The sequence below is a fragment of the Colossoma macropomum genome, unplaced genomic scaffold (assembly GCF_904425465.1).
Source record: "Colossoma macropomum unplaced genomic scaffold, Colossoma_macropomum, whole genome shotgun sequence".
Classification (NCBI taxonomy): Eukaryota; Metazoa; Chordata; class Actinopteri; order Characiformes; family Serrasalmidae; genus Colossoma; species Colossoma macropomum.
Genome location: NW_023494799.1, coordinates 4,179,689 through 4,203,894, shown reverse-complemented (window position 1 = coordinate 4,203,894; position 24,206 = coordinate 4,179,689). Strand labels below are relative to the sequence as shown.

The 24,206-nt window shown below is 38.8% G+C and overlaps 1 protein-coding gene across 1 annotated transcript in view; it reads left to right on the top strand.

Annotated features, from left to right (window-relative positions):
* Positions 1–2,024: 2,024 nt before the first annotated feature.
* Positions 2,025–24,206, top strand: part of cers4a (ceramide synthase 4a) — a 35,028-nt gene continuing 12,846 nt past the window's right edge. Inside the window, exons 1-6 of the mRNA XM_036587318.1 lie at positions 2,025–2,387; positions 7,172–7,351; positions 11,178–11,295; positions 19,288–19,406; positions 20,996–21,053; positions 23,524–23,574. Coding sequence (XP_036443211.1) covers positions 2,365–2,387; positions 7,172–7,351; positions 11,178–11,295; positions 19,288–19,406; positions 20,996–21,053; positions 23,524–23,574 — 549 coding nt within the window. The 5' untranslated portion in view covers positions 2,025–2,364. The remainder of the gene's footprint in view (positions 2,388–7,171; positions 7,352–11,177; positions 11,296–19,287; positions 19,407–20,995; positions 21,054–23,523; positions 23,575–24,206) is intronic.

Here is a 24,206-nt window from a genome sequence, read left to right as displayed (position 1 = left end):
CCAGATGTTTATACTTGAGCTAAAGCAGTTACAGTTTCTATTAAGGGGAACTTTGCCTTATAAGTTCCATTACCTGGGAATGATGCTTCATAACATTGTTATAAATGGAAACAAATGTCTGTCAGTTTCGTTTAAGTCCCTTGTATAAATGCCAGGTTATTTACTTTATAAAATATCTCGTCATCTTGAGATAAGACACATAAAGCAGAACTCAAGTGTTACTTCATGAATATGTTATTCAGTGCATTACGCCTGTGTTATGAAGTCATTATGTACACAGCCATCAAACCGTTACTGAAACGTGTTTTTTTTTTCTTAACTTACTTCATTCCTCACTTTATCTAATCATCTTACTCTTGACTGACTTAACTTCATTGTTTCTTCAGCTGGTTGCGCAACTCGGAAGAACAGTAGATAATGTGACAGCGTCACACCTCCTAGTTTAGGAGCACATGGGTATCAGCAGAGTAACTGAAGACTATTAGTGTCTATTCTTCTGTTTTTGGATCCTTTAAAGTCTAAAATAAAATGTGAAAGCTCAACGTTTAGAGCTGTGACCAAACGCAAAGCAGTCAAGATGTTAACACCATACAATGAAATGAAACACCAAAAAGCTCTTTAAAAAGTAAACTGTAAGGAATGTCAAATACAAAAATCATCTCTATGAAGCCACAAAGCCTTAAAGGGCCCATTTCCAACACTTTTCTCACATTTTATATATTTTATATATTTCCCCCTGAGATCCTGAGGTCACAATTCATTTTTATAAGAAATTCAACTTTGATTTTTTTCAAGAAACTGAGCGAAATTCTGTTTTCCATTATATGGGCCCTTTAACGATACAGCATTTTTGTGCTAAATAGTGTTTTACTAGTCCAATCTCATTTTTGCATGTAATTAGTAAGAATAGCTAACAGGTAGTTAGTGGCTAAAATGCAACCGAGTACAAAAAAGTACTTCCCCTTACTAATAATAATGAATAATGCTAAAATAATACAATTAATAATAAAAATAATAATAAGAAGAAGAATAAATAAATAAATAAATAAATTCATCTAGTTTTGCTGTACGCGCATCTATAAAAATATTTTACTAAAACAATTAGGTTTCATCTAATCAGTAAACGCTGTGAAAAATGAAGAAATGTTGTCCAGAATGATGAACAGAGCTGTAAAATGACCGAAAAAGCTGTATAGCATTGAAAAATGAATCATAATAAAAGGATTATTCTGAACGTCTTATATGTGAACAGTGGTGATCGTATTGTGGCACCTTTATCAAGGTATTGCAGTAATTATATCATTAGAGTATTTTATCACTTAATAACTTCCTAAAAATGTGAATACCAAATATTAAAACATCTTCAAATATCTTCTGGTGTCTAGTTTGTGATTTTTCAATCTACACTGTATAAACTATTACTGAATAAAATAACAGAAATTATTAATACGACAGGTGATTCAAAATAATTTTACTTGAGCACAAAGAACTGAGTAAATGGATCTATGTAGCATGTTTTGGACACTCATTGGTCACCTTCTATCTACACTCATTGTTCATGAATCAGACACAGCAGTGCTGCTGGAGTTTTGAACAAAGTGTGGCTGCTGGACTGAGAACCAAAAGCATCCAGCCAGTCCTGTGGGCAGCGTCCTGTGACCAAGGATGAAGGACTAGAGGATGACCAACACAAACTGTGCAGCAGCAGATGAGCTATCGTCTCCGACTTTACATCTACAAGGTGGACTGACAAGGTAGGAGTGTCTAATAGAGTGGACAGTGAGTGGGAGTGTTTAAAACTCCAGCAGCACTGCTGTGTCTGATCCACTCAGACCAGCGCAACACACCACCACGTCAGTCTATATGGTATAGTGTGCTCCTATATGGTAAGTGGAGCTGATAAAATGGACACTGAGAGTAAAAACAAGGAGGTGGTTTTCGGAAGACGAAGTGTTCAGTGAGTGTATGTCCTGAGCGTGTGCAGTTACCCGCCGCTAGAGGGCGCCAACCAGCGCGAACACAGCGCCTTCACTGACAGCGCAGCCGCCTTCAGCTCCAAAACACACCGCCGTTTTATGAATTTCATCGCTTTTTTACGGACTGTTTTACTCACCGAGGCGTTTCTACACGTCTGACCGCTGAAGGGGCGAGGCTGGGGTCCGCTCCGGGAACTGTGCTGTGCAGTGCGTGAATGTGCATGTGTGGTCAGTCTGCTCGTTTCCGCTGTGGTTATTATTATTATTTTGTTTATTAAGCTCATAATGAGAATCTGGGACTCATAGAGGAGATCAGATCAGAAACTGGAGGAAGGAGACAGCGATTCAAGCCCCCTGCGTCATCACCATCCTCACCACCATCATCATCATGACCACCATCGCTACTGACAGGTAACTGAAAATAACGACCAATCCTTAATCATTAATCTATATTTATGGATATCGGTGGGGGGTATTAACACTGGCCTGCCATAAGACTCGCCAATTGTGTGGTCATGCTTATAATAGCTCATTACTGTATGTGGGAGTTGCCAGTTAAGGCCCTGTTTTTGGAACTGATCGATAATCTTTGGTGTAATCTGATCACTGATCAATACCCAAATAGCAAGCAAATATGGGTCAGCTGGCTATATAAGGTGGCACCACGCGGACTCTATGCCATTGCTGCCCCCCCTCGGACCACCCAGATTACTGTCCTGCATACAAGGTCTAACTAGTTTTTAATCTCCTCAAATAGATTTTTAGCCTTTTATTTTGGAAAAATAAGACAAATATTACAAACAGTAGAGACAAAAATAATTAGGCCTAATATAAAATGATTTAGATTAAAATATAATAATATAAATATAATAAAGCTGCATAACCAGCTTTATTTATGATATTGCTGTTAAAATTCTTCATTAAACTAATTTAAAGGATAACAAAAGAAAGAAACATAGGGAAGATAAGTTGGACTGAAAGTGGAAAACAAGCTAAAAAGTGGCATTTCGTCTAATACTGTGGTTAACCACTGGTGGGCCTCCCGGAAAACGCTTAGCAAAAGACAGTGGGCCACCAGCTCTGCCGTCAGTGGGCCAACAGTGGCCCGCTCAGCTCTTAATATCTGGGTACCCTCACTGGTGCTGATCATATACACTGCTGCTTTCAGGGCCTCTGTCTGGCCCCCTTTTGCCGCTGAGAGCCAGCGCCGTTGCCATCTTTCACCCTCCTACTGTGAAAACCCATTTTGCACTGACTGGGATAAATCAGAGTGAATTATTGGCTTTGGAGGCATGTGATGTGTTAATCTGGCTGTGGATGCAGGCTGAAGGCCAAAATGAGCTCCCCCTTTAAAGGAGAATTCCACCCATGTTTCAATATTTCTGCACAATTCAGTGGTTGAGATGTAAACAAAGTCATTCAGAGAGGTTTGATGTGAAACAGTTCATTGTAGAGACAAATATAGCCATTTTATTTACAGTCCAAAACCACCAGGAGGTGACAGTTTTCTTTGGGGACTGTTTTGCCTTATAACGCCCTGCATGTACCCCAAAACTATCGTGAGACAGTGTCTCGGGCATCAGGCAGTGAATTCATAACCACTTCATGTAGTAACTTTCTGTGAGGGAGCTTTTAGAGGTGGATGTCTGGTTCCCATCACCACCACTGTGAACAGTTCTGACTTGGTAACCCTGCTGAAAAAGGACCATTAGAAACTATTAGGATTAAAACCTAATGTTTTTGCTTTCTAATGGGAATTGGCTTATTGGTTTCAAATACAGATCACTAGTTTCTTGCAGAAAACCTGAAGATCCCGTTAGGAAACCATCAAAAGCATTTAGAATCAGCCATTAGTCACCATTTAAACCATTAGGATCCTTTACTCTGTGATGTCAACCCAAAAGGCCAAAATGCAATCAGGAACCAACTTTCTATGGGTTTTTTCAGCAGGGAAGTTTCTCTATAATGAAGCATTTCACAGCAAACCACTCTGAATGACTTTGTTTACATCTCAACCATTTAAATACACAGCAGATTTGAAAAATGGAGGGAATTCTCCTTTAACCCTCTCACTTGTATCCGCAGCTCTGCTCCTAATGTAGGCCTGTGTGACGTGATCAGTATAGCATAGTCTACAGTGAACACGTACAAACGTTCAGCAAGCCATGGATGTAAATTGGAGGAGTGAATCCAGCCCCGTAGATGTTAATTTATTGCTGAGAAAGGTAAAGGGAGTTTGATGATGTATGTTAACAATGTTAAAGTTTCGAAATGTACGCTTCACTCCTCAGTCCATACATGGAAACTAAGCTGCATGTCACATTTGAATATATCTGCCTATTTAGTGCTCAGCAGTTTAGTGTTTAGGACCATTAACCAACTGTGTTTGCCCACAGAGGAGTTAGACCTCTGCATTTTTACCCATCCGTGCAGTGAAACACCCACATACATGCACAGTAGTGAACATACACACTAGGGGGCAGTGAGCACACTTGCCCGGAGCGGTGGGCAGCCCTATCCGCGGCGCCCGGGGAGCAGTTGGGGGTTAGGTGCCTTGCTCAAGGGCACTTCAGTCACATACTGTCGGCTCAGGGGATCGAACCAGCGACCTTCCGGTCCCAAGGCTGGTTTCCTAACCTCTAGCTCCACCCATTCACGCTGTGAAGTGATAAGGAGTGTTTCAGCCCCACTTTTTGAAAGAGGCACAGTACAGGGCAGCCAATCAGAACAGAGCTCATTTTAAATACATCAGTCTAAAGTCTCAGTAACAAAAACAGCCTGTTTAGTTTGGCGTAAAGACAGTTTGGAAAATGGTCATGAATTATGACTGTTTTGGTCCATAAAATCACACAAGCATTATAAGTGGCCCGTATTATTATAAGGAAAATGCAAGATATGGACCCTTTAATTCAGCACTGTAGGTGTTAAAAGAATATTCCAGCTTTTTTCAACCTCTTCTTTATCTGCCGCACCTTTATCATACTGTTAGACAGCAGAGACGATCATTTAATTTCTCTGTATTTAGAAAAAAAGAACAGAAAAAAACCCGTCGACTTATTCATAATAGAAGCCAACTCAAATACATATGTGCTAAATGGAGATTAGAAAACAGAGAGTTCACAGATTTCTTCTCATTCACAAGGTATTAAAGGGGAATTCCACAGATTTTTCAGTATTTCTGTTTAATTTATTCATTAAGATGTAAGCAAAGTCATTCAGATTTGCTTGTTGTGAAATGTAAATGGAGTTTATGATAGTTTTTGAGAAGATATCGGCCTACAATATATTTAAAACCATTTATAGCAGAGAGATATATGCAGTGTGCTGTAAGGCAAAGTAGTTCCCCAAGTAAAATGTATTTTTTTCTGATTCACCACTTGTTTTTACCTTTGAATTGCATTGTAGACATCACAACCCCTGAATCCTGTCAGCACCATTGTAAAGAAATCAGAGTCAGTAAGTTCCTCTCCAATGAAACATTTCATATCAATCCTCTCTGAATGACTTTTTCCACAATTGAATTATGCAGTAATTTTGAAAAGTCTGTGACATTGCCCTTTAATAGAACACAGTACGTGTTAATTCAGCACTGTGGTATTTCAGTACTGTAGGTACTGTTCAGTACTGTTCACTTAAAGATAAGGAATGTGCTGTGTGTGACGTGCATTTTGAAACGCTATGCTATGACCATGTTTCTATCTTTGTATCTTTTCCTTTCATAATGATCATCTATAGAGATATACATTCTCTCAGAGTATGAACATATGTGGCTCATTCTCCATTTGGAGTGGGAATTCAGGTGAATATATTTTTAAAAAAATCGGTTTCTTTCATCATAAACTAAATAATCTTAATATGTACATTAACATCTCCTATTATCATATATGCTAAAAGAAGAGCTTAACTCCAAACATATTTCACAGTCACTGGTGTTGTATGAATATGGTGTAACACCAGTGACGGTGACTCCAGTGACATTCTGGTTAAAACTGAAGATTCTGTAAACTGGCTGACTCGTTGGTGGTCAGGTGACCTTGTGCAACTATTTAAAATCAGTAATAAAAATGATATACGGCATTATTTTGACAAAAGTTTAATTACCCAGACATTAAAGCACAAAACACCGGTGACATATAGAAGTAATGTGCTGCCTAATAAACAAAATTATCAATAAATTATTGAAATATAGTGAGCGAGTGTGACTCGCCTTCTCATGCCTTGAGATGCTTCTTCTCTGATGAGCCTCGACTCAAAGAAGCAGTTTAATAGAGCTGAAAATACCGTGTTAAAATGTAAAATAAGAGTCCTGAAAACACCAGTGACCAAAATCACTGTGACAAATGAATTTTTTTAAATAAAATACAGATTTTTTAAATGTAGTATAACGGTAACAATAGAAAAGTAAACAAATCTGCTTTATAATGTCAAACCTCTGAAAAATATTGTTTTATATTAAAAATGGTTCCCAAATGTTGAAAACTGGAGCTGTTTTACAGATGCAGAGCGACTATGAAACAGGATAAAAAAAGAAAAATCAGAGAAATCTTAATGGGAAAGTGTTATTTAATCTTAGGTCAACTGTGTAAATGGACATACTGACTTTTGGAGCTGCGCCTCATATTTTAAGCATCTTTTTAAGCCCTGCAACCTTTGTGACATGGTTTCCCGCTCCAAATGGAGAATGACCCATATATCGCTGCTGGCGGAAAAAAACCTTAAACCTCCATTTTTGTCATTTTTCAATTTTGACATAATTTGAAAATACCTGTTGTCCTTTACATTGTTTGTAAATCTCATGATGAATGGACCAAAAGAAATGACCCAAAGTGACTTGGAAAAAATTCTGGTTCCATTGACTTACATTGAAAGTAAAGAATGTTTTTTCCTTCTCCTGTAAAGTTACCATTTTGGAGATGCAAGGTTTTCCTCCGACAACAGCGATACGTAAATAGTATGTAGAAACAGTATAAATCATAAGGTGAGGCAGAACACTGGGTTTCTTAGGCTCAGCGTCTGAGCCACTGACGGCAACCCACCTGGTGAATGAGGGTGTCTTCATTCTTCAGTATTAATCACAGTATTAATCTTTAATCAGGCAGTGATTAAGATGCATTGGTGATTAAGATGTAATCTCTGTGTATCCGTCTCTGTCTCACCCTCACTCACGCCCGCCCCCTCATTCTCTCTGTGTGCAGGATGGAGGAGCTGCTGAACCAGTGGCTGTGGCAGGAGAACTTCTGGCTGCCCCCTGGTGCGGCATGGCAGGACGTTGGGAATGACGCCATTGAGGGCAGTCGGCGTCCACTTCCTCGCGACTTACTCCTCACCCTTCCTTTGGCACTGGGCTTCATTGCTGTCCGGTTTGTGTTCGAAAGGTCAGTTTGTTTGCACTGTAGTGTGCTCTAATAGCTTCAGGAGGTGTTTCTGAGTGGAGAGACATATATGGAGATGACATTTCAGATTTTTATGCTCCAGAAACCCCCATCCCCATTCTAATCTCATGAACGTTCAAGCAGCAACATAGTAACATGTACCGTGCATGGGGTCCTCCGTTCATACACTTATGTGTAGTGTCTCAGGCCCACCTACCTTGTATCTACGCTCAGGCACACCCATCATATACAGAACAATATCATATTCAAAAGAAGTATGTGGACATTTTAAGCATTGTTAAACTTTAATGACGTTCTTTAAATTATACATAAAGTGTTTAAAGGGCCTTTTCCTGTAGTGTGTTTTGCACTTGAGGTCCACATATAACATTTGTCTAGTTTGTGTCGTAAAAATGGAGAATCCATTCTAATCTCATGAAGAGCTGTACAGTGAAGCAGCAACATAGTAAATGGGCTGTGCAGGGGTCCTCCGTTCACGCACGAAAATGGCCATTTTATCATATGCAGCACACAAAAGAACATATTTGAACACTTTAATCACTGTTAAACTTAAATGCCGATTTCTACATAAAGTGTTTAAAGGGGCTAGATATAATATTTGTGTGGTCTGTGTAGCAAAAATGGTCATAATCCATTTTTATATGACCATTTTCCATCCTCCCTTTATCCCTTACAATTAAACAGTTTTTTTATGGTGCCTGTAAGGCTGATATATGTAAATGAGCTCTTTTGCGATCGGCCTGTATTTTGCCTCATTCAAAAAGTCATTCAGGTTTAAACACTTCTTATAACTTCGGTGAGAGTGGGTGGTGCTAAACTGCTGTAGGCTGAATAGGTGGATATTTGCAAATGTGTTGGTTTGCATGACATCGTGACCATTTTCAAAGTTCTCTTTATGGTTTACACCGTGTCCTAACAGCAAGCAAGCATTCAAATGTAGTATCGCCTGGCGTCACTTGTCTACACTGGAAACGTCAAGCGCGCTCGTCGAGTGAAAATGTAAACAAACCTGGACCAGAAAATAGTTAAATAGTTCAAAAATGGGTGAGTATGCTGGCTATGCTGTTTATTGTCAGCATACCAGCCCATTTTAGGTACACATTGTATAACTGTGTGTATATTAAATTTTAAAAAATAGTAATAATACATATTTATAATAAATTCAAAAGCCTATAGCAGATAACACTAGTTATTTGGTTAACTAATCTACCTTAATGGGCTAATGATACATCTAACTTGGCTATATAATGTAGTTAAACACAGCATTTCTGTTTGTAATGTTATTCTATTTTTTATCTTATCTTTTTTTCCCCCACATATATATAAATAACCAGTTTGTTGGGTCATAGAGATCCCTTCTTTTCTCCACTTCATGGATGAGTTTCTCCTTATCCGTTTTGGGGTGGGATGGCAGAGTGATGCTTTATAAATAGAAACCATGTCGCATCACACCACATCATATCTGCCACTCACGGCTGGTGTAGACAGCTTCAGACGTTCTAATGGAAGTGTTTTGGTTTTGTCATTGTCTCTGACGTTGCTTGCTGTTAGGACTTGGTGTCAGAAGTATGCAGGCTGTTTTTATTTCCCTGCCTTCCTGATATAAGATGATTGAGCTGTGTTCTGATTGGCAGCCCTAATTCAAAAAAGCACGGAAACACTGCTTAGGGTCCCGTTTCTGTACTAACATGCCCTCGCCCACCTCAGCTCATAACTGACATCACACATACGTAAAACACTTCATTTTATAAGAGCCCCCTACCTTGTCAGTGTCACTGCTGTCCTGCGAATCTGGTCAGTGGTGGCCCTATGGTGGTCCCTTTTCATTGATAAATAAGGGCCTGATAAACTGTGCAGCAACAGATGGGCTACACTCTGTACCTGGAAAGCTACTGTGTGCACCTATGTGGTAGGTGTTTTTGATAAAATGGCCAGTGAGTGCAGGTGTAAGGTCAGAGGGGTTAATAAAGAAGCAATTAACAGTGTAAGTCCATATTCTGTCCTCTTAAAATGTCACAGAGTTACAACTGGGAAAGTCCCAGGTGACACTACGAACCCAGTGACCTGTGGTGACTATGGTTTTAGTGACTAATCTAATGCAAATGGTTTCCCAACAGCGTTGATAGTGTAAAACTGTCACAACATTTATGTTAAATTTGTGTTAAATTGTGTTACATTTGTGTTAAAAATAAAAGAATGAGCAAGGTTTGGGGGGTGGGGTTGAGACCCCAGACTGATAGAAATTAAGGTGTGCATTAAGGATTAAACTCACTAAAAAATTGTAGTTTTCTTTTTGGGATTAATAAAATTTCTATTAATCTATATAGAAAAACATGGGTAAGGAATGTTCTTGAAATTGGTCAAGTTGTACATGTAAAATGATTCTGTGTTTACTTACGTTAAGACACAGTTAATCAGCTGCTAAATGGGTAACTTTAGCGTGGAGCTGTAGGTGAGGTGGGAGTGGACGTAAGGAACAGGTGTCGTGACCCCATCCATTTCCTATATTGCTGCTGAAACTGGAGCTGTCACTGCAGACAACCTTATCTCTGGAACTTCCACATCTACTCTCACCTGATTAGGCTTCTTGAGTTACATACACACAAAAACACAGGATTGTTTTTATACTTTGTCGTGGCGTCACATGTGTGTTCCATATTTAATAATATATAGGCTATATGGACGTACCTATATGGATCAGGCATAACGTTATGACCACCTCCTTGTTTCTACGCTCATTGTCCGTTTTATCAGCTCCACTTACTATATAGGTGCACTTTGTAGTTCTACAGTTACAGACTGTAGTCCATCTGTTTCTCTGCATACTTTGTTAGCCCCCTTTTACCCTCAGTTCCTCAGTGGTCAGGACCCCCATGGACCCTCACAGAGCAGGTACTATTTGGGTGGTGGATCATTCTCAGCACTGCAGTAACACTGACGTGGTGGTGGTGTGTTAGTGTGTGTTGTGCTGGTTTGAGTGGATCAGACACAGCAGTGCTGCTAGAGTTTTTAAACACTGTGTCCACTCACTGTCCACTCTATTAGACACTCTTACCTTGTCAGTCCACCTTGTAGATGTAAAGTCAAAGACGATAGCTCATCTGCTGCTGCACAGTTTGCGTTGGTCATCCTCTAGTGCTTCTTCAGTGGTCACAGGACGCTGCCCACAGGACGCTGTTGGCTGGATGTTTTTGGTTCCCAGTCCAGCAGCGACAATTAGGTGTTTAAAAACTCCAGCAGCACTGCTGTGTCTGATCCACTTGCACCAGCGCAACATACACCAACACACCACCACCACATCAGTGTTACTGCAGTGCTGAGAATGATCCACCACCCAAATAGTACCTGCTCTGTGGGGGTCCTGACCACTAAAGAACAGAGAAACAGATGGACTACAGTCTGTAACTGTAGAACTACAAAGTGCTCCTATATGGTCAGTGGAGCTGATAAAATGGACAGAGATGTATGTATCTATCTAAATGTAATAATATTGTGCATATGTATTATATAGATGTAAGTATCTATATGTAATAAGGGACTTTACAAAGTCAGGACCACTGTGTTGGTCCTGTATGTTAGCCCTGTCGAGTCATCTTTGTGCTGAAAAAGTACGAAGACAAAGACACAAACCTCCTCAGCCACTGAATCGGATGTACGCTGAGGCCGTATCAGTTTAAACAAAGCTGTCTGGCCAAATGTCAGTCACAGTGTCAGTCACAGTGCAGAGGAGAAGGTGTGAAGTGTCAGAGTGTGTGCCAGAGCACTGAGTCACTCCCTCATTCATGCCATGCCATCTCTTTTGTTTTAGGGTTGTGGCGCTGCCTCTGAGCAGGACGCTGGGAGTGTGTGACAGGGTGCGTGCTCGAGCACCACCCGAACCCAAACTGGAGGCTTTTTACCTGCAGAGAAAGAACCACTACTCACAGGTGAGTGGAGAAAGTTGTGTGACAGGTGCCAACAAAACTCCCTCGAAAGGCCTCATCCAGCAACGCTGTGACCTGCTCAACTCCCCCACAGCGCTTTCACGTCTTCTTACATTTTGTTTGGTCATTTCTCACTCGTAGTTCATTGCAACAAGAAGAAAGATTGTGTGGAAAGTTTTATGAAACGTTCATATCATATCATATTGTTTGGAGATATTTTATTATGCTTTAAATTTGATGATGATGAATTATTCTTACTATTATATGCAGTCTAGTTTTACAGAAACTTGTTTTTGTAATTTTTTAAACTTGATTAAAAAAAAACAGAAGCACAAACTTCCAATGCAGAAATGAACATGTAATTAATTGTGTAATTATGTATCATGGGCTTAGAATTATCAGCATTCAGCGCACTATTACTGCAATATTGAGGGTCAAAGATTTTACATTCGTCATCTACAGTGGTGCTACAGACCGTAATGACCCGGCAGCACCAAAACACAAAGAGTTTTAGTTGGTGGGTGGGGCCTTGTTTTAGCCACGCCCCTGCATTTTAGAGCAGGAAGTGAGACTGCATCCCTGTCCCTGATGGCCACATGGTGAGCAGTTAGATCCCATTGTTTTGAAGTAAATGTGTCTCAAACTCTGAAAATCACTGTGGAATACTAAGAATTGTCACTTCTGAAACACACACACACATATCATCTAAACCGCTTATCCTTCTGGGTCACGGTGGGGTGCTGGAGCCTATCCCAGCTGTCATTGGACAAAAGGCAGGATACACCCTGGACAGGTCGCCAGTCCATCGCAGGGCAGACAGACAAACACATTCACGCACACTCACACCTAGGGGCAATTTAGCACGTCCAGTCAGCCTGACTGCTTGTCTTTGGACTGTGGGAGGAGACCAGAGTACCCGGAGGAAACCCACGCAGACACGGGGAGAACAGGCAAACTCCACACAGAAATGACCCTGGTCACCCGGCCGGGAATCGAACCCAGGCCATTCTTGCTGTGAGGCAGCAGCGCTACCCGAAACACAATTTATGCAATTTTTTGTGGTTTAATAAAAATAGTATGATTTTATATGTTTACAACTGTTCAAAGCTGCGTTTGTTGGTCATGTACTGACTAGTGTTTTGGTGAGTTCTGCTCAGAATGAGCTAAAATTGTCACCACCGAAACATCAAGATTGTCAACACTGTAGTGACACTGATGCGGTGTGGGCGTTTTAGTGTGTGTTGCTCCAGAAATGTACATGTAATTAATTGTGTAATTATGTGTCATGGGCTTAGAATTATCTGCATTCAGTGCAGTTATTGCAATATTGATGGTCAAAGATTTTACATTCGTCGTCTACGGTGGCGCTACAGACCATAATGACCCGGCGAGCTGTTTCAACATCCCCAGCTAACATGGCTTATCCGCATTTTCACCTGTTTATCGATTCATCACTCTGATGTTAGTTAACGTTATTGTACTTTTATAGCTGTGAAGGAATTTCTTCCACAAAGCATTTATATCCTTTATTTAGTCTGGACTCCCTCAGTGTTGTGTGTTTGGTTCTCCAACAATTCTGGACACATTCTTGAATTTCAGTCTTGGCAGCTATGACAAAGACAAAGTGAGACACATTTCTGTGGTTAATACCTGTCGGTGAGACAATAGCTGAAGTTGTTTTAGACACTGCGTTTACACACTTCCGTTTCTTGTGAAAAGGATGTATTGTAGAGACTCAGATTTCTTTACAGTTGTGGTGATAGGAACCAGGGCTCACCACAACTACAACACAAATACCCAGAGAAAAACTACTGTCTTAAGATTGTCTCCAAGAAATAAAGCAGATCTCAATATTATATTGATGAAGGATCACTGATTTCTGAACTGTTTCTCCTGAACCCCCCGTAGGAGAAAAGAGGAGATTAACATCAGCATTTCACTGTGAGAAGCTCTGGTGATGAAGGAGAAACATGTGAGTTCTCCTTTCTGCACTGACAGACTGCTGAGAGAGCTCTGTAACATAGAATAGTGATAAGAAAACAGTGAGATCTCACACTTTTCTTATGGAAATCTTATTCAGCTGAGACTGAGGTGAGACGAGTCAGACACTAAAGAGTTCAGCCACATTTGTGACAATATTTTGATCAAAGTGAGAAAATCTGAGTTTTTATTTCTCAGGAGCCAAATTTCAGAAACAGGAGAAAATGGTCTCAGTCTGATTTCAAACTGGACTTCACTGTGTCTAGGAGAAATACCTGAGATCAAGATGAGACCTCATTTAGAATATTTATTTCGTCTGGGTATAGCTATTTTATATACTATCCAAAACCACCAGTGAAACTACACACGTCTTCTGAGTTATTATATGTAATATTGATGATGGTAAAATAGTGATCAGATCAGTTTTCTTGGGGACTACTTTGTCTTACAACTCCCTGCATGTAAATCTCCTCTTAAAACTACTGTAAAACAGTGTCTCAGGCATCAGGCAGCTTATTTAAAACCATTTAACCATGTATTAACCTTTTCTGAGGGAGCTTTCTAAGGCAATAAGCACTTTGGACGTCTGGTTCCTATCACCACCACTGTGAACAAGTCTGATCCAAGTTTCTCGGAGCATTTCACACCAAACCACTCTGAATGACTTTGTTATTATTTTAATGATTTAATTATGTAGAAGTTATGCAGAATAGGTGGAACTCCCTTTTAAAATCATAGGATACTTGAGCGTAGCCTTTTCCAAACACAGATAGAGCCTGTTAATTTTGTGAGCTCTCATTGTGTCACAGCGTGTTAATAAGAAATATGTCCAGATACCTCCAGATGAGAATTATATCAGTTAAATATCAGGAAATAAAAATCTGCACAAGTTGATTTTGTAGTATACATCTATTATCCTACATCAATATGAGAATTTGGTACTGATGAAATAATGTACATTTATTGTACTGTATACACTACATTTATATTACTACTATTACTACATTAAGTACTATAATGAAAGGATCAATATATTGTGCTAAATCATTATGAGTGGAAAAATGACTCAATACTGCAGGACATCAGCATTAGAAATACTCTGCAAAGTCAGTAGCCAGATAAAGGAGGTAGTTAACTTTAGTATTTTATTTCATAGAAAAACTTCAAAAATGACCATATTAGCTGGTCAGTGAACAGTTTACACTCATACTTGAACTCAGCATTGAGTTCATAATTTTTCATAAGTAACTGCTGCTAACTTGAAAAAACAGTTATATTATGAATTCACTGGCCAGTCAACGGAATTACTACGCTTTCAGTTTACCTTTTACCGCTATCATTTCTTACTAAATTGTATTAAAAAAGTCTAAAAGCTAATTTTATTGGTAACACTTTCTATGAATGTCACCTTTGTAAACATCTATAAACACATTTATAACATGTTATAAGGTATTCATAAGGCATTATAAACATGGTTATAAATATTTATAAAAAAGAATTACACTGAATTGCACTTTATAGCCATGTTTATTATACATTATGAATTGTTAATATAATGCATTATAAATAGTGTTAATAACATGTTATAATGTCAGTGCCAAAGAAGTCAGTCCCAGCTTGGAGAGCGTAAAGTCCAAGCTAATGGTGGTGTACATTACCTTTCCCACATTGGGTAAAACACTGATGCAGCACTAGTTTAAACTCTGACATTTGAAGCCTGTAATGTGCTTTATTATGAATGTTTTAGTGTTTCAGTAAATCCTTCAGTAAATACTTCAACTTGAAGTACAGTACGCTTCACTTTACTTAGAGCGGACAAATACAACTTATGAGCTCTTATAATTTGTTATGATCAGCACTTATAATGTATTATGTTAACAATACATAATGCATAATAAACATGGCTATAATGTATAATGCATTTGTATAAATATTTATAGCCATGTTTATAATATCTTATGCATGCATTATAACATGTTATGAATGCGTTTATAAATGCTTACAAAGGTGACATTCATAGAAAGTGTTACCATTTTATTTGTTACCTGTGAGTCATTATCAAAGCTAAGCCGCTAACACCTCTAAGCAGCCTACTGCTGAGTTTGGGAAATGGGTAAAATGTTAATTCTGAACAGTTTTTCCACATTCGTCTGACTGGATGATGCTGCTGCTGCTGCTTAAACTGTTTTCCCCTTTTTCATATTCTAATATTTTATACTAATACTGTTTACTATCCGGTGTCGACCAGAGGAGGATGGGTTCCCCTTTTGAGTCTTAGTTCCTCTCAAGGTTTCTTCCTCCTTCTCTTATGGGGTTTTTCCTTACCACTGTCTCTATTGGCGATGCTCATGGGGCCTCGGACCTGGATTTTTCTGTAAAGCTGCGTTGTGACAACACCAGCTGTAAAAAGCGCTACATAAATAAACTTTGACTTGGAACCGTTGATAGAACTTTATAAAGCCCTTTTAGTCAGCGATTTTCAAGAAGAAACCTTTTACTTTTTAAAAAACAAACAATATAAGGCTTGTTTTCAAAAAACTTACCACAGGAAAAAATCTGCACTAAATGATTCACTATATCCATAATTCAGTTTCAACAAAGATGTCAGACTGAAACTTGTAATTCGAAGCTCATGGTATGTAAACTCAGTTAAGTGGTCCCTGATAGCAGGAGGATAGTGGGGCACTGTTGGCCCGCTGATGGCAAAGCTGGTGGTCCACTGGCGTTTCGCTTAGCGTTTTCCAGGCGGCCCACCGGTGATTAAACAGAGTAATAGGCAAAATTCCACTTACCATCACTAATTTTCCACTCACAGTCCATTTTACTTATTTTTCCTTTCTTTACTACTTTCCTTTCTTTAGTTATACGTTGTAAATTAGTTTAGTAAATCATTTTAGTTTAGCTCAGTGTCAGCAACAACATTTTCTACAAAACCATTTTATTTTAGTCCTAGTCATTATTTTTTTTCTCTCAGTTGTTTGTAATATTTGTCTTAGTTTATTTTGTAAAATAAAAGTCTTGGTACACCTTGTATGCAGGACAATAATCTAGGTGGTCCGAGGGTGGACCAGCAGTGGCAGCTGTCAGCGGAGTGCCGACCTTATTAAGCCAGCGGACCGATATATCGCTGCTGTCGGAAAAAAACCTTGTATCTCCATTTTTGTTGTTTTTCAGCTTTTGACCTAATTTGAAAGTACCTTTTGTCATTTACATTGTATGTAGATCTCATGATAAATGGACCAAAATAAACAACCCAAAATTAGTTGGAAAAAAATCTGGTTCCATTGACTTACATTAAAAGTAGAGTATGTTTTTTTCATCTCCTGTAAAGTTACCATTTTGGACATATGAGGATGAGGTTTTGCTCCAACAGCAGCGATAAGCTCGCTGTCTGGGGTCTAACATAACGACTAATAACTGCATGACCGTATTGGGCGAATTCGGAGAAGTCATTGCATGGCTGTACTAAAATCGCTGCCATTAAAGTTATATCACCTTTAGTGGCAGCAGTTTTCCATTTTTCAGGCGGAACCCTTTGTGTACAGTGACTGAATCACGCTGAGAACCGGCTCGCTCTGTGTTCGCGCCCTTTTCAGTTACAATTTCTGGAATGGATCCCGTTTGACTTCTCTGGGAAAAAAGCTCCACCCTTGGAGCAGCCTGCCAGAACGTGCAAGCGCAGGCTTGCAGAGGCTTCATGTGCAAGTTTTTAGACTAGCATAATTTATTCATCAGCTGTTCTGTCTGTACTGTGGAACACTATAGAGGAACATTCTTTGCTCTGTCAGTTTCCTTGATCATTTGCAAACCTCACATTTTCATTTTGTGTTTGCTTATGCCTCAAAGGCTCCACAGCGACGGCCTAGGAGAATCCCGATATTTGTTCTAAGTTTAGCATATTGGCATAAGACTACAGTCAAATCATTGTGTTTATGAAAACAATGTGAGGACAGAATCTTTTTGTCCTTAGTTTCTCAGTCGGTTGACTGTGAGGGGCATTTAGTGCTCGTTTAAGCAGATATATCACAGCCCTGTTCTGTCCACAGCACTGAGGAAGCTTCACACCACCCTCTGAGTGGGTGTTAGTGTGGGTTTATTATTAATAGCAGGGATGTTAAAATGCTTTGATGGATTAATGCGTAGATCCGAAGATGGCAATTTAATTGCTTTCATTTTGCAATGTTAGTCTTATGATATTTAAGAATCATATGTTCTGGACAGATAATGCTGTTAGCGCTACGTTAAATTGGTGCGACAGAATTTTGTGCTAATCCTGAACGTTATTTGAGGTTTATTTAACCAAGATATTGAAAACAAACAGAAAGCTTTGAGTGATTTTGTCATGAAATATCAAAACACTCCGATATTTCTAAATAGTAATAGATTGCAAACTAGAAGTTCCTAATGATGTTGGCGATGTTGGCAGTATGACAGTATATATCATTATTGTGATCAATTATGTCACAATACAATACAATCTGCTTTTCTGAATGTATCATGCATGTTGTCAGTACTTGTAGAAAACTGACCAACTGCGTGTTTCATTATAAAGAGAGCAAAATTAGTCCTGTTTAACCTGATTCAGTGCAACACAGCATGCAAAATATTTGAAACATGTTACTGTATTCAGTTTTTGATGTTATTTTTTAAAATGTAGCACTGCTGTTTCTCTGTTCCAACTGATTAGATGTCTGAAAAAAATAGATATCATGACATATCGTGTATCGTGAAAATGTCTTGAAGTATCGCAATATTATATTTTGCCAAATCGTCCACCTCTAATTTTAGCAAGCCAGTATGGCACCAAAGCTCTTACAGTTAAATTCTATTTTTAAACTCGTCTTCCCAGATCAATAGCTTCACCATTTACAAAACTACCGCTGTGTGGTTGAATGAGTTTACCTTCACTTCATTAGGAGCTTTTATTTAGCCGCTGCGATCATGCTAATGTCTGCTGGTGCCTCTATGAGAATCATGTTATGTTAGCGTCAACTAAAGGTGCTGTGCGTTCATTTTCCCTTACTGGGCTTAGTACTACTTATAGCAGGTCAGTCTGCTTTTGAAAGCTGGAAATAAGGGAAAACTATAACCTAATACATTATGTGCACTGTAAAAAAAAAACGGTAAAAATGGTAAAAATGATGCAAAAGGATGTCAGAGAAAACCCGTTAATTTGCAGTAAAACTATGTTTCCTCAGTGTCGGTAAAAATCTGTACAATTGCAGTCATTTAATTTCTTAGTCAGATACTGTTTTACATACTGTTTCAACAGTTCAACAAGATATTTTACCATTAAATTTAAGTGACAACACTTTTTTACAGCGTACATTTTGTCAAGATTTTACCATTAGTGCCAGTGTTTGGTTCAGCTTGCTCTGTTCGTATTTTGTGTATTGTTTTCCATTCTGCTACTCTCTATATTCTGCAGCTGAATACATTTGTTAATACATATGGTTTTAAAACTCATTCTGAATTACATAAATAAATTAATCGAAATGTGGTGAACTGTGAGGTTTGAAGATGCAGTTAATAGTTTCCTAAACAGTTCCTAATCACTATGAAGATTTAGGTGTCTAATTAGTGGTTAGTTCTGAAGGAGTACATGATGATTGGACTGCTTGTGAACTATTTCTGAATTTCTTTAGGACTGAATCTCTTATGCTAACTCATAGGTTTATTTTATCTGTCTGGACAGCTTACTGTACATACTGCCCTTTCTGCTCACCTTATCGCACATCTTGCACATCTGGACACTCCACACCTGGACACTTTATTTCAGTACCAATATCTGCACATATTTATTCAGTACTGTCATTATATGCGGTTACCTGCACCTCCTTGTACAGTCATTATTGCACTGCCTTTTTTATCTCATGATGGATCTTATTGCATTTTTTTATCTATCTATCTGTCTATCTATCTATCTATCTATCTATCTATCTATCTACCTACCTACCTACCTACCTATTTCTGTCTCAAACTCTCCTACTTCTCAGTATCTGTGTGTGTGTGCAGAGTGAGCTCCTGGGCCTGGAGAAGCACTGCGGCCTCACAGTCCGTCAGATCCACCACTGGCTCCGCCTCCGCCACAACCAGGACAAACCCAGCAACACCAAGAAGTTCTGCGAAGCATCGTGAGTGCATTCAGTTTTCCACCACATGCACATTTAGTTCTGAGTCCTTAGAGCTGTCAGACAATTAAAATAATGAATGGCAATTAATTGCGTTATTTTGTGTAGTTAATCGTGATTAATCGCATTTCTTATTTGCTCAGATTTGACCCTAATTAAAGACTTTTTCCAACTAAAAACAGTGTACTTTGTTATAGCTATATAAGCGTTCAGAATACATTTATTACTCACATTATATACAGCGTGTGAATGCAGAGTTCACATGAACCTGAACATGAAAATCGTGTGATTTCCATCAAGTGATTTTCCAGTTTTCATCACCGACATCCAGTGAGAGCAACAGAGCTTGCATGTTCCTTCCACTTAATTATATATATCATATATATCATATACACAGTAAATGTTTCCAACTCCTGTAGCCTCTCTCTCACTAAACTGGAGTACTGTCCAGTATAGTCTGCTGAAGGTGCTGAAGGTTTCGCTTTAACCCTTTAAAAGCCATATTAAAGCTATATTTGAATGAGAGGTCTACAATCACGTCTATCATAGCAGCGTACAGCGCGCTGCAGCTGGGCTTAGCCTGCACGATTATGGCTGTTTCAAAGAGTCAAACTAGGAAAATGCATAACAGCTTTCAAAAATTATAAACATGAATCATGTACGTGTCACATTATTATCATGTTAACTTTGACATCTCTAGTATTTGATGCTGAAAAAAGTAAAAAAATAATATAACAAATAAATATGTGGGATAGGAAAATGTCCACAAAGGAATATATAGGGATAATATTGAGTTATTTTAAATATTTAACACTCTAATTTCTTAAAAAAAAAACATTTTTGCAGTAATAGATTAATGAATAGGCACATACAGTCTAGATTGGACAGTTTAGTTAAGATTAATGCAAAGACTTTCAAGTATGTTTTGTATGTCTGCATTCTGCCATTTTATGTGTACAAGAGCACTTTAAAAAATATTAGTACTGATATTACTTGGTATCAAATTGAAAAAGTTCCCATTCCTCACATCTTCATACCAAAAATGGTTCTATATTGTACCAAAAAAGTTTGTATGACTTGTAACAATAGTGGCACCTTTGGGTGCAACAGAGAAACATGTTTAAAAGGCTCTTCAAGAACTACATAAAACAAGAATCATTTAACTATGCAAAGAGCAGTTATGCATTCAACTGGTTCTTCGAGTTGTGCTTGTTGTATATCTTTGCTGTCCAAGGAGAACATGTATCTCTTTTTTTTTCTATTTTTACTTTTCATCATTTAAACATGGCAGCTGCCCTTTACGCTGTGTGGATATTTCATGATGAATGGACCAATAGAAATGCTCCAAAACTGCTTGGAATAGAATCTTTTTAAATTAACTTACATTGAAAGTAAAGGTAATTTTTGACACACACACACACACACACTTCACTTCATGGAAAACAAAACGTATTTTAACATATTTAGGTCATGCTGAGGTGATGTGATTGATGAATGAGAATGGAGTGATGGTGACCTATTTCACTCAGGGCCTCTCTCTCTCTCTCTCTCTCTCTCTCTCTCTCTCTGTCTTTCTCCCTCTCGTTCTCCAGGTGGAGGTTTGTGTTCTACCTCATCGCCTTCGTTGCGGGACTCGCCTCCCTGATTGATGTGAGTGTTCGAGACACCGTTCACCGCAGGGCTTTTAAAACATCACTTTAACTTTAATGAAGACTTCTGCCACTGCGCTCAGCTTTCATCTGGGAGAAGGAACCAAATATACCATTTGTTCATTCATTCATTCATTTTTTCGTTCTTTCATCTTTTTATTCTTTCTGTCTTTTATTTATAAATTTCCGAACAAATCTTCACTTAAAGTAATCAGTTCGGTAAAGACGAAGTTTTCCCTCTAACCCCAGATGTCGTCAGTCAGCCAAGACATGTTTGGTGTCTGAAGCTTCTTTAGTTTTGCACTAAAGTTACAAGATTAATGTAACCCTAGCTGCCAATTTAGGATCACACACCAGTAACATGGTCCTGGGGGTAACGTGGTACAAACTAACACACGAGACAGAGAGGCAGACAGACACTGCAGTGTCACAGCGGCAGGGACATACACAACTATGAACATCTCACCATTAAGTAGTCTTAAGTAGCCAACGTAAAAAGATATAATGGAGATATAAAGCAGCTCAACTTTATACAAATTGACAAGAACCAAAAAAGGAAAGGAATAATAATATAGGGCTCTTCAACTTTGAAAAGGTGTTCGCTAAAATAGCGTGGGGTAGTTGTCAGGCCAGCAATAGTTGCATATTTTTTATGCACAATACCACTGGCAGCATAATTACATTATACTTACAGTAACATTACTTTTAGCTGTAACAAAATAATGTAATTAATTACAGTTTACATTCTTGTACTCGTTGTACTTGTTACAGTTACTGACTAAAGTTACTGATAAGTATTTCATTATTTTGGTCACACACATCTCTAAGGGTGCTTTCACACCTGCCTTGTTTGGTCCAAACCTTTGGACTTCTCAGTTTGGTACAAACGAAAATAGCAGGTGTGAAATGTGCCTTAAACCAAAGGACCAAAAGAGGTGGTCTCAGTCCAGATGTTACTGAACCATGGTTTGGTTCGTTTGCAGTGTGAAAACACTTTTTAGGATGGTTCAGACTTTTGGGCCAATTACAGGAAGTTGAGGCAGATTTGTCATCCATTAAACAATAGAAGAAGGAAGAGAAGTGAAATGAGCCGCAGTTGAACACGGGTAGAGGAGGAGATGAAATATGTGTAATTTGGAAAAACGAAAAGGTCAAAAGTCAACTTGAAAAGACCCGTAAAAATGCCGAAACCTGTTCCTTATTTTCTGAGAGGATGAGAGAGAGGATATTCATTTTTCTCCATTTAAATGGGAAAGGCTACCTCCCACACTGACAACACACTGATGTCAGACGCTCCTTTACCAACCAGCCAGTGAGTGTGTTTACATGCACTTAATAATCCGATAACTACAGAAAATCAGATTTTGCCAGTAATCCAGTCAGCGTCTTGGGTAATCAGATAATGCAAAAACTCCAGGTCAACATGAATCAGACAGTAATCAGATTTCTGCTTTGCAACCAGCCAATAAACTCACAGAAGAAGACGTGACGTAAACATAATGTAAAACTCAAACTTCATGCTGCGGCTTTTTTAAAAAAAAAAACATTGACCCACTTTCCCTGAAAATATGAACATACATCATCTAGAAGATGAAGAATATTTAAATCCTTCATTTCGTCAAGCATGTATTTGGTTTCAATGTCGCTCCAAAGGTGTTTTGCTGTGTCTCACGGCGACGCTGCTCGCTTATTTCTGGTACCGCTGTCTGTTTTTGCACAGGCTCAGACCGAGAAATCCGAAAGAAATCAGAGTGAGAGTTCACATGCTCTGAGAAATCTGATTACTGAGCTAAATTCTGGCACTCTTAATCAGATTTCTTAATCAGATTTCTAGACCTTACTGTGATCTAAGAAATCAGAGTGTGCTGTTTACATGACCATTTGAATAATCAGATATTCAGATCATGATCGGAATATTTAATGCATGTAAACGCACTCATTGTTCAGTAGAGGGAGACGCGGCTCATGTAGGTGATGACGACAGGAGGCAGGTGTGTCATGCAGAGTTCTTTAGTGCGCTCACTAAATTGCATTGTGAAACCAAAACTAACTGGATCAAATGTATACAATGTAACAAAAACATGAACCTTCAGGTGTGAAAATGCCCTAAGAGGACAATATTAATTTCGCGCAGTGCATTTAAAATATATATTTCATCTCGATGTATTAGCTGTGCTTGTCCTTAAGTGTAATTTGCGTGCACTACTTGCATCACCTGACTGTGCGACTTCAGTTGTGAATATGGCCGGTGCAAAGAGAGCACAAGTGAAAACTTTCCTCCAACATAAACTCAACATGCGATCTAATGATCTGATTCTGCTAGTCTGAAAAACATTGTTTGATTTTTGACCAAAACATTGCTTTAAGAAAGAGATGGAGAAAGTTCTACTACACCCAAAAATAAGTGCTAACGGTTCTTATGATAAATCTGTGATCAAGCCAGTTTCATTATTCTCTCTTCTCTCATGCAGACGCCCTGGTTTTGGAATCACAGAGAGTGCTGGCGTGGACACCCGAGACAAGTGAGTGGCAAAGAGTGAAGAGAGGAGTAACTCATAACTGTCTGACAATGCCAGGAAACTCAGCGTCACTGCGCTGTTCTCTGTAATCTCTGCAAAGGAATTCAAGCAGACTAGAGCCCAATTTTTAACCACTTCACGAGAGAATCTATCAGATTTATTTTCTGCTTTCACTGCTGCCCATCAAAACTTTATCATCTCGCTTTTAAAATGTTTTTTATATATTTTTTTGCAATGGCTTCACATATTAAATAGAATTTGTATGAAGTCATCTGAAAACCCAAAACTAGAATTATAAACACAGAACTGTTTTTTGATTGAGATTGTGTTTAAACAGTGTAACAGTGACCCTGCGTACACTTTTTCACAGAGGGAGGATGTGATTTTTGAAGGGTCAAGCGGTTCACAAACATCCAGCTATTGTGTCGAGTGCTTTACTCTGTTTTGGTGTAATGTTGAAATTTCAGTCAGGATATGATGTCAGTATTCACTCGCTGTTTAGCCCACCCTCCACCAGCCCCAGAGCTTTCGCAGAACATTTGTGTGAGAGTGAGGGTAACTGTCCCACAGTGTCAACTATTGTCTGACACAGGGGTACCTCAGAGTATTTTCATGCGTTGGAACCTGCTGCCCTT